Source organism: Heptranchias perlo, chromosome 5, assembly GCF_035084215.1.
Source record: "Heptranchias perlo isolate sHepPer1 chromosome 5, sHepPer1.hap1, whole genome shotgun sequence".
NCBI lineage: Eukaryota > Metazoa > Chordata > Chondrichthyes > Hexanchiformes > Hexanchidae > Heptranchias > Heptranchias perlo.
Window position 1 is genome coordinate 13,884,552 of NC_090329.1, and position 12,094 is coordinate 13,896,645.

At 40.9% G+C, this 12,094-nt stretch overlaps 1 protein-coding gene across 6 annotated transcripts in view; it reads right to left on the bottom strand.

Moving 5' to 3' along the window:
- fam135a (family with sequence similarity 135 member A) overlaps nucleotides 1–12,094 on the bottom strand; it is a 268,472-nt gene that overhangs the window by 189,554 nt on the left and 66,824 nt on the right. For 5 of the 6 annotated variants that reach the window (XR_010962864.1, XM_067984032.1, XM_067984030.1 and 2 more), the window contains exons 4-5: nucleotides 9,881–9,960; nucleotides 646–785 (exon numbers count right to left, since the gene is read on the bottom strand). Coding sequence is in view for 5 of the 6 variants with exons in the window: in XM_067984032.1 (XP_067840133.1) it covers nucleotides 646–785; nucleotides 9,881–9,960 (220 nt within the window). In the remaining variant the exon portion in view is untranslated. The remainder of the gene's footprint in view (nucleotides 1–645; nucleotides 786–9,880; nucleotides 9,961–12,094) is intronic. The other variant, XM_067984033.1, reaches the window with a different exon arrangement.

Genomic DNA, 12,094 nt, shown 5'->3' on the forward strand with positions numbered 1-12,094 from the left:
AAAATTCGCTCCTCCCTATCTCTAACCTTCTTAGGCCTACAATCCTCTGAGAATTCTGTGTTCCTCTAACTCTGGCCTCTTGTGCACCCCCACTCTCTTCACACTATCATTGGTAGCCATGCCTTCAGCCGTTTTTTTTATATTATTATTCGTTCATGGGATATGGGCGTCGCTGGCAAGGCCAGCATTTATTGCCCATCCCCAACTGCCCTTGAGAAGGTGGTGGCGAGCCGCCTTCTTGAACCGCTGCAGTCCGTGTGGTGAAGGGAAGTGCTGTTAGGGAGTTCCAGGATTTTGACCCAGCGACGATGAAGGAACCGCAATATATTTCCAAGCCATCTAGGCCATATGCACTGGAGTGCCCTCCTTATACCTCTCTACTTTAACACCCTCCTTAAAACCCACCTCTATGGCCAAGGTTTTAATCACCCTCATATGTTCCTGTGGCTTCTGTGAAGCACCTTGGGATATTTTTCTATGTTAAAGGCGCTATATAAATGCAAGTTGTTGCTGTTGTCGTTGTTGGACATCATGGATCAAGCTTACACTACTTCTACTTTACCCAATTTCTAATGAAACTGTTGAAATTTAAAACCACACTTTCAAAAATATTCAAGTAGAATCTGAAATTAAATTGCTTTTTACCTTCTTGCTATCAAGCAACATTTTAACTTTGAGGAGTAACACATCATTAACAATAATCTCTTCATTTTTATAAAGAATCTGAAAGGTTTTACTGCAGACCGTACAATCGTGGACAGCAGGGGGAAAGGCAAGTTCAGAACCTAGAAAGGAAAATAAAAAGCACATTAACCAGTAAATTTTACATTACTTAGTATGACATTAAGTAAAACATTGGTATTTAGTATTTACTAAACAGGAATTTTAAGTTGGTTCTGATGTTTTCAAATAACACATTAGTTTAAAAGTATGGAATGTCACAGTTAAAAAACATATTTACATATCACAATCACAGAAACATCTCAGAGCTTCACGTGCAATGAATTACCTTTGAAGTGGCATACTGCTATTAATATAGATAAACAAAGCAGTCATTTTGTACACGGCAATGTCCCTGAACCATCATGAGGTAGATGACCAGGCAATTTGCTCTTTTTTTGGTGGGTCACAAGGATAGAATGATGGCCAGGACATCAGAAAAAACACCCTGCTCTTTTTTAAAAAAAAAGAATTGAATAGTGCCATGAAATCTTTAATACCCATTTAAATCACCAGGAACAGGTAAACGGAAGCTTGGTTTAACTTGATAGTTTAAAAATTTGCAAATACAATAATCAAAAATACATAAAATGCCTGAAAGCTTGGGCTGAGAAATCAGCTAAATTCAATCTAGACTTGAGAATACAAATTTTAAATCCAAGTTTTAAACCTACAGCCTGCAAGACTGTGTTGCTTCATAAATATTTGAGATTTTAATATATTTTTGAATTATTTACATGGATTGAACAGACCACTACAGATATTATTTATTCCCTCTATTTAAACCAAGAATCACATGCAGGCCGCACCAGCCCTCAAGGAACTTAACCCTCACTAGACCACACCTAACTATTTGAAGATCTGAATTTCAATACTTTACATTGTTAATTCTGTAAAGAATTCAACTGCCTTCTAAACATCAAACACTGGAGGTGGAGGGAATTATCAGTTTGGGGTTTGAGACAATGGGGCAAACTCAGAATACTGAGTTTATGCAATATTTTTCCTTCCTCTTTCTCCACTCCACAGAGACCAGTCACCCACCAATACCTCAAGAACCTAGTCAGCAAGTGTAAGCTTTCGATCATAGGAAAGCTTCACAGTTGAGCCTGATCCATGTCCTCGATTACAAGTAGAAACCCTGACTGATTTTTTTCTCTAATTCTGAGATGAGGGCAATTGATGTGCTCTTACCTCTTCCTCAGGCAAGATTGGCTAATACAGACATACCAAAAATTAAATTTGGGATCTTCCTGATCTGCATGGCTGAGCTGCATTCTGGATAAACGTGCTAAATCTTCAAAAAGGTGCCTTTTCATACAACTATTAAACATCAGACATTTAAGCTGACACTGTAAAATACAATCATTCTCTCAATACTTGGCCTGATCGTTGCATGCGACAGTTACACTTAGCACCAAAATAGGATATTAATTATAGCTCCTCTCTGGGAACTTTGATTACAACATGTTCAGTAATTAAAATTGTAATAAAAAAATTCAGCTGCCTTTTAATTTGAAATAGGAAGTAAATTGATGACCTCGATTACGATGCCACTTCCAAGAACTGTAGATTAATGAAGATGATATCACAAGCTACGCATCTAAATTCACAGTATTTTGAACTAAAATACTATTCAAAATAGCTTCTGAAAACACGTTGATCAGCAAGCAAGAAAGACTCGCGGTTAATTAACAGGCAGCTTGCTGAAACACCAATTTGTTCTGCTATGGAGTGGGAAGATGTAAATTTGCACCCACGTTTTCCCACATTATGTTCCCAGTCTCAGGTGTGACACCGGGGGTGGGGGGGGGGCACCAGCAGAGTACATGGCAGAATAATGATTAACTGCTGCTTTGTACATTAAATGCCACACACTATCTGGTTTTACAAATAGATCATGGCTTTATTTTTTTTAAAAACAGATTTGTTATCCCGGTTGTTTAATCACTGATTTGCTACAAAATCTAATTCAACAGAAAGAAAATTGTTGAATAATTTCTTCCAAACTTGAAATTGAGATTTTTTTAAAAATATATAAATTATTTGCAAACTGCTATAGTTTGGGTGAGCATAAAAACATTACACTCAAGAGGGATTGTGTAATTTGGTTTGTAAACATGCAAGATATATTTTCAGAGAACGATCTGCATTCTCAAAGATATACAGTTATGAGACAGCTAATACAGGTGAAAATGAATGTAGACAAATGATTTTTAATTTTCAATTTAAAGGAAAATTCATGCAAGTTAGATTTACTTCTGTGTTTACTTATTGCAGTTTTACATTTCTCTATTGCTCTGTACTAAAATACAAGTTTCAAAATTCTCATTGTGCATGATTTTTCTCCTCCCCAACCCAAAGCACTGAAGTCATTTGCAACACTCTTAACTATGGCCTCAGCTCAGATCAGCTAATTCAGCACAGCCACAGAACTAAAGCTGGGAACATTCTGTCGATAAGGCTTAGTACCACAGCACACAATGCATTTTTCCACTACACCATTGGGGTGATGATTAAAGAAAACATTTCCCCACGGGGAAGGAACTTTATTTTATGTTAAAAAATGACAACATAGCAACAGATATCAATACAGATAGTTCATTCAAAAGGCAGTTTCTGAATTTCCTTTACAATTTTTTCTGGTGTTTCAAAGTCAACAAATTATTTCAACAAATGTGAATTGAAAAGCAAGTTTGCTGAACTATTTTAAGGAAACAAATATATAACGTAATAAAACCTACATGCAAGTTACACTAGAACACAGGGAATAAATAGTGCAGAAGTAATAGAAATTGGCAATTGACCCAGAAGTTGTAAGGATAGCTGATGGGAAAAACGAAAGTACAGAACCAAAAGAAAAAGAGCATTTGGAACATCGAGCCTGTGCCTCCCACAACCTACTCCAGCATTGGCTCTTTTTTAAAAAACACTGTTTCCTTGAGATTCTACGAAGTTCCTCCCCCGCCCACACCTAGAAAGAACATATCCTGCATATTTCAGCTTTAATTGGGTGCCTTACTTGGCTGCTTTCCAAAATCATAGCAACTCAGGAATCACTGGGCCGGAACTTGCTGTCAAAATAACAGCTAGGCAAATGGTGCTCATGCGGTCAAATGCGGATATCCAAAAGTTGCTGCCGAGATGTGCCACTCCACCATTAGCTTTGCAAAAACTTCATCTCGCTATCTGTTTCAGCATTCAAATGCATTGAACAGTGTGAAGTTGCTGTATTTGCACGGTAGACATGAACTAAACTCGCCACAGAAAGTTAAGTTCTATCCATTTCAGTTTAAGTACCCTTTTAACAAAGTGATAAGTTTTAATTACTGCCAATCATCCTCTGGCATTGAAAATAACTATTACAAGTGTGGCATCTCATTCCTTCAGGTTTTAATTGTTGTTGATTTAAAAAAAAATTAAAAAAAAAACATTTCCTTGGTTTCTTTTTTCTCTCTCTCAATCCAATCTTTCATGCCCTGTTTCTCTTTCTGTACCTGATTTGACATTGAATTCACCCGTTCTAACTTACACTTCCATCTCAGTCCTTGCGCTGTTAATTTCACAATCCATCAATCTGATTGGTTAAGGAGATACACAGTTCACTCAGGTCCCAGATGTCCCTGTTCCCCTCGCTGTAACATTATCAGGTCGCACTTTCAGCAACTTGCCACACAAAAAAATATAAAAACCGAAACGTGTAAGGCCAAGTCTAACAGCAGACGCCATTAGATGTCCTGCTACAGCAAATTATGGCCCATTATATTTCATGCAACAGTTTATAGTCTCCATCTGTACTTACTGTCATCAAGCCATAATTCAGTTCCTAACCAAATAGTCATGCAGCTTTTTTAAAAAAGGGTATAGTGAAGATAGCAGGGGGCCCAATATGCTTTAAATATTGGTCACATGTGCATTAGAGTTGTGTCAAACTGAAAAGCCTCCAATTACTTCTACAGTGATCTGGCTCTTCCAGTGGCTCATTTTATCAAGTACCCATCAGCTAATGCATCTGGGAGGATCGCAGATCACCTACACCAGGGCCACAACACCTGATGCCATAGATGGACCTTCAACTGCTGTGTCCATTGCTTTGTCTGTATCAGTGCAATCAGGACACCCACCTGCAACTTTTGTACATATTATCCACAGTTCAAGAACCCACTCAACCTTAAAAAGATCAGCAATATTTTAGTTAACAATGAAGATTACATGTAGTCAGATGTAACTTCCTGATGAATCATTAAAAGCTTATTTTTAACTGGTTAACAAGACACTTAGCCCATCCAACTTCCATTTCAAGACCCAGTTGGATCTTTTAAAATGATTTTCCTGCCCTAAAGCCATATTTATTTACCCTTTCTTTACTCGGTACAATCTCTTTTTTTGCATTTAAGAGAGCTCATTAATTCCTACTATCCAAATATTACTTGCAAGCAGTCAATGTACTATCTTTCCTGCAAATTACTACCTAGACTAAAGAGATGTATTTGTTTTCATCTATGTTAACAGAATGCCATGGTTTAACAAACAAAATGTTTCATCTCCAGAGAGGAATCATGCAGTGAATGGTAGAAAAACATCAGCATTGTGATTTCCCACGGCAAAGGAAACTTGGATATAATTTTGAGGCACTAACCAAGCCCCACTTGAGATCAGCTAAATTAATCAAAGATCGAATCTGGGACCTTTCTGCTCAGTGCAGCTCATTGCCATACTACACAGTGATTTACCCATGAGGGCACTAGCACAATGTTTTAAAAAAAAATTTCCACGACGCTATGGTACATACAATTGAAGGAAGAATGCACTACATAACTCAGATGACTCTCTCAAGAGGCAAGCAGTTAAACACAGGTTCTGCAGAATGCAGCATCATATTAGGCCCTTCAGATCCACCCTGCCTGCATGGATTAGCACAGACTGATCAACACTCAGGTCTCAACAGTTTTCTGCCCAACACTTATCTGACTGCTCAGGAATCTACAGCAAGTTCCTCCAAAAATGGCTCTTAAAAAGTGTAGTTTCTCCACCCTCCAGTCTGCCTGGCATCTGTGTGCGGCTCAGTACTCAGCCTATCAGCAGCCAGCTTTGTCGAGGAGGGAAAAAAAACACATTGCCAAATTTCTGTCCACCATCCATTGAGTGATCTCAATTCTACTGTGATGATCTACATATACCGTTATATCATGTTCCCCTCCATTTGAATTCTGATGATACCATCTCTGAAACTTTAACCTGTCTCTTCACTTTACAGATGCTGAAGGACTTACTGTGTATTGCCAACAGTTTGTTTTTGTTTGATTTTCAGCATTTACACTTTCTTTTTATTTCAACCACTACATAGTGCTCAGCTTTGGGACTTATAATCAGAGACTCTCAAGAGCTCCCCACCATATGACTCTAGAAATGAAAAGTGCCCAGCCAGTACAAAATAATTCTTGCTCAAATATTCCTAAAGTTGTTGCTCTCAATTGATGCAGCAGCTCCGCCTCGGCCCAACTGCCATGGCTGACTCCAAACGTCATGTTGGCCCGACTCTCCAACTCTGGCCTCAAGGCCCGTTCGGAACCAGCCCCCAACCTCCAGCCCAAATCATGGAGTCCTTGACCCCTTGGCTGAACACCTCTGGCCACCGGCATTAACCTCAGTTGTAAACTCTGTTCACCATTCTTCAGATTCTGACAAATGAAAATTCTTAACCTTACACAGGATTTTCTTCATGGTGTGTATCTACTCTCCATATAACAGCCTCCACAAACATTTTTACCTGAACTCTTCTTGCAAAAATTGTTAGTGCTTTCCTTAGTGTGTACAACAAGGCTGCCACCCCACCTCAGGACACCATGATAGATCAGAGAATGTAGGGGTAGAAATTGGTTGCACTTGTTTTTCAGGTGTAAAATGGGCACAAAGCATATCGAGTTAGCAGTGGGATGACCTGCGCCCAATTTGGGCAGACGTCGGTCTCACTGCTAAATTCGTAGAGAACAGTCCTGAGCGGGAACACTGCCATTATTGATGCTGGCCAACCCATCAGAAGGTGGAGGGAGAAGGACCACTACCAAGAAGAGGCAGGAGTTACGATTCTACCCAGAGGAGCGGGTAACACCGTTTTGCTTATTTCTCTGTGCTATTGCTAAAGCGATTTTATTGATATGGAACAAGTAAATACAGTCAACACACAATATGATGGTCCCCTCAGATGCTTACAACACCCAATGTGATCCACTACATCAAGCCTCCTTTGACATCTTTGTTCCCCTCAGATCGCAGATGGACTCGCAACCCCACTACTCACCTAACAGTAGTTACCAGAGTGGCTTCAAATCTATGGTTAAAAAGCTTAAATGCACATGAGCAACTAGCTTGGTTGTATGGTTGTTCTCTTTCCACAACCAAATCTGCCTTCAACTCCAACATCATTCTGGAGAATAGAAACTCCAAATTCATTTTCTCCACCACCAACTAACTTCTCAGGCCTTCCACCCATCCTCAATTCAGACACCATGGATTTATTTGTATCCAAAACCGAACCCATTCTACATCATATGAGCCTTTCAATCCAAAACTTCATTCCTCCATCTGCCAAACCCCCAGCCCACTCTGTTGACTGATCCCTTATCCATTCCATTCTCCACAGCTTCTCCACTTAGCCCTAAAAATATTAATCTCTTCCATAAAGCTCCCTGGGTTCCCTCTTATCCCAGCCCCTGACCAGCCAAATGCCCCAGCTCATCAACATCATCTGCCTATCTTTATCTTCCAAAGTTATCTTAAAGCAGTCCATGCCCACATCCAGCAAGATCTGGACAACATCTAGGATTGGACTGATAAGTGGCAAGTAACAATCACGCCACAAGTGGCAGGCAATGATCATCTCCAACAAGAGTGCCTAAGCACCTCCCGACATTCAACGGCATTACCATCACCAAATCCCCCCCATTAACATCTCAGGGGGTCACTAATGACCAGAAACTCAATTGGACCAGCCACATAAATGCGGTGGCTACTACAGCGTCAATGGCTGGGTATTCTGCAGCATGTGGCTCACCTCCTGGCGCTCCAAAGCCTCTCCACCACCTACCTACAAGACACGAGTCAGGAGTGTGATTGAATACTCTCCATTGCCTGGATAGATGCAGCTGCGACAATATTCAAGAAGCTTGACACCATCCAGAACAAAGCAGTCCGCTCGATTGGTACCCCATCCACTGGCTTAAACATCCATCCCCCCTCCACCATCGGCATACAGTGGCTGCAGTGTGTATAGGATGCAATTTCGCAACTTCTTCAGCAGCACCGCCCAAACACGCGACCCGTCGATCTCTAAGTTGTCTTTTAATGAAGCATTTATTAGAGCTTCGGTATTCTTGTTCAAAACAACTATAATATTATGGTCCGGTTGAACTGTTAACAGAAAGAATAGGGATATTCTCATGTCATCACTATCGTGTTTGCATCTCGCATGAATACAAGAGTTGAGAATTAACTTCCTGCCATTTCAGTGCCTGTCATTAGTGGGATATGTCCAGAAATAGGAACAGTTCGGCCTCAGCTAGTTGGGTGCCCAATCCTTCTTAGGAAAAGCAGTCTGCAGAGCACACATGCAGTTACAAATGGGTTAGCAGATTTTTCTCAAACTAAATAAAAAGATCTTCGGCCAGAAATTGCTGCAACGGCGGTGAACGATGTTAACTGGACTTTTATGCTCACCTTTGACATCGCACTATATCTGCGCCGGAAATTGCTGGAATGTCGATTCGACAATGGCACAGCGATGTGAATGTCACGTCTGGGACCTCGTGCCCAATGGCTTATTTTCTTGGTCAATGGAAGAAAAGGATAGAGAAAGAGAGTGTGAAAGATGGAGGAGAAGGAAATAGGATGAATTAGAGTTAAACGAAATAGAGACAGAAAGAGGAATAAAGAGAGGGAAAGGAGACTGGATTGAGAGAGAGCAAGAAGAGAGAGACAGAAAGGAAAAGAAAGAAAAAAATAAAAAGAACTTGAATTTATATAGTGCCTTTAACGTAGTAAAACGTCCCAAGGCTTCACAGGAATGTTATCAGACAAAATATGACACTGAGCCACATAAGGAGATATTAGGACAGGTGAGAAAAACTTTGGTCAAAGAGGTAGATTTTAAGGGGCGTCTTAAAGGAAGAGAGAGAGGCGGAGAGGGAATTCCAGAGCTTAGGGTCTAGGCAGCTGAAGGCGCGGCCGCCAATGGTGGAGCGATTAAAATCGGAGATACGCAAGGAACGTCACGATCGGCATCTCGTTCAACACGGAGCCTCAAGGCAAGAACAAACGTTTATCGGCAATTTGCGGAGGATTGGAACTTGTGGTGTATCTCTTTTACTCCGCAAATTGCTGGATAGTTTATAAATTAATAATGTAGTGCAAACGTTACTGCATCATTCTAATGGTGCAATCTGCCTGCAAATTTTTGGCCCCTTATATCCAGGACCAATGTTTCTGGCACCATTAGCCCAGGTTTTGCATGTTGCGCTAAGCCCATTCCTGATATTTGTGGGGGGGGGGGGGGGGGGGGGGGGGTGGAGGGGAAGTGCAGCATTTGTACGCCACAACTTTGAGGCATTCCGGTGGTAATGAGTGTCCAGAATTGTATCTATATAATATGTTTTACATGTTGACTCTAGCTAGGATTTTTCTCCATTGAAAAGGAACACTCTCCCTCCCTACCCAACCTTCCCTATGCACTCAGGACTTCTGTTATTTGTCACAAGTACAATGTCACAGAGCTTGAACAAGTCAGTCAATCATGTAATAATGGGTAGATATAAAAAGGTACCACAGCTGAAGGATGGATGTCACTACATACACTTAGCACACCTCCATGACCACATTCTAAAAAGACAGAAAAGTACGGTCCTAATTTCTCCCTCTCCCAACTCCAATAACCATCTCACTGCTTTTTATCTGCATCCTCTTCTGAAGTAGCTCAAAAGTAATTAACTTGAAATTTGTACGGCAAAGATGTAACTTCTAGACTTCAAACATGAAAAGGACAAAACATTTAGTTTTGGATATTCTTGGACAAGAGTAATGAAAAATTTTTTTCAAAAGTCACACACTTCAACTCCAGTCTGTGGTGCCAGCTCCTAAACATTAAAGCTCCTTTCATTCGTCCTACCTGCTGGATTCAGTAGACTGGCCTCCAACTTGTGTGGAACTCTGGGAGGCAGCTTCATACTGGCACGGATCTGGTAAAATCTGCAAAAGGAAATGTATGGATACTTGATGGTAAAGCTAATACTGCAATTAAAAATTATTCTGTCTTTGTAGAATCATTGAACCATGTTAAAAATGGATTAAACCCTTAAATGCTTCAGTCATCATTTCCAAATTGAAAAATCTATATATCAGGCAACTCAACAATCAGAAGAAGGGAAAAATGTTAACATCAGTTCCTTTAAAGTACTCCCTCAACTGAAGACCATACAATAGCTTCATTCTGGAGTATGAACAACAACAACGTGCATTTATAAAGCACCTTTAACGTAGGAAAATGCTCCAAGGTGCTTCACAGGAGTGTTATTGGACAAAAAGCCTGATCAAAGACGTAGGTTTTAAGGAGCCTTAAAGGAGGTGGAGGGGCAGAGCGGTTTAGTGAGGGAATTCCAGAGGTTAGGACCTAGACAGCTGAAGGCACAGCTGCCAATGATGGGGCAAAGTAAGTTGGGGATGCACAAGAGGCCAGCATTGCAGGAACGCAGAGTTCTCGGAAGGTTATACAGCTGGAGAGGTTACAGAGATAGGGTAGGGCGAGGCCATGGAGGGATTTGAACACAAGGATGAGAATTTTAAATTCGAGGCGTTGGTGGACAAGGAGCCAATGTAGGTCAGCGAGCACAGAGGTGATGAATAAACAGGACCTGGTGGGAGTTAGGATACGGACAACAGAGTTTTGGATGAGTTCAAGTTTATGGAGGGTGGAAAATGGTAGGCCAGCTATGACAGCACTGGAATAGTCAAATCTGGAGGTAACAAAAGCATGGAGGAGGGGTTTCAACAAACAGATGGCTTGAGGCAGGTGCAGAGACAGGTGACATTACAGAGGTGGAAATAGGCGGTCTTAGAGATGGAGAAGTGAGATACCATGTTTCAGTACTTAAGCTCAAAGTGGAGACCCAGGGCAAGCAACCATATACTCTGTTTCTGCAGCTAACTTCAGAAAGGTGTTGAACATGGTGTCCGTAACCAGGAAATCAAAAGGTTTTTGAAGTTTATAAAAAAAATGTAAACATAATGTAATATTCAGAAACACTAGAGGGCAAGGCCTTTGTAATGCTTTAACCTCAAGTACTCCCTTCAGCTATTTCAAACAGGAAACATATGACTTTCCTTCCTGTAATTTGTAACACCAGTCATCCTCACAATTTTTTTTAAAAAACAAGATGCAAGCATTTAATTTTCAGATTCAATAAATCAATGAAGAAACTTGTTAGGTTACAAGTATTGAAGCAGTGAACAATTCATACTTCCTAGTTGGGTGGAAGTACCCTCTTGGACTTTTAATAACGAGCCAGCCTGTGGATTCTGCTCAATAAGAATCAAACGAAACTTAACATCTTTATCCTACCTGTTCCTCTTCAAATGTTTGCAGACAGCCACAGCGTTCGCATGCACGCTCCTGACTAGAGCTTGTCCCAGTCAGCGCTACCTTATAGAAGCAGTGTGCCTAAATGTCTCAAACTCACATCTGATAATGTAAAAGAGCAGATTTACAAGCTGGCAAAGAAGGGTTTGACTCCTTCACAGACTGGTGTAATCCCAAGGGGTCCCCACAGTGTTGCCTAGGTGTGTTTTGTTACTGGGAACAAGGGCCTAAGGATCATGAAGTCGAAGGGGCTGGCTCGAGACTTTCCAGAGGATTTGTACCATTTGATCAAGACCACTGTGGCTGTCCTCACTATCTAACTGGCGGGGGGAAGGAAATTATTTTTGAATAAAAAAAGGTCCTGCAAATACACTGCGGGTAACAACTTTTGCACATACCCTGAACAGCCTATTCCTGTTGCTATGTTTCACACAACATATCCTTAGAACCAAAGACTTAGCAATAATTAGAGCTAGAAGTGTGCCGATTACTCCACGTGACTACAAGACCAACAGGCTACAGGCTCAACAGGCCGAATGGCCTCCTTCTGTGCTGTAACCATTCTATGATCTGTAGACCTACCCAATATTAGCTCATGCAGTGGCTGCTACCAAAGTAGAGTGCCTTTTAATCTAGAGTATACCACACCAGTGTACTCACCAGTTGAGGGCAATGGAACAGCCACTGGGCCAGATGTTGTTTGGAGATGGGAAAGTGAAAAACGTGAAGATTTTCAACAATAACAAC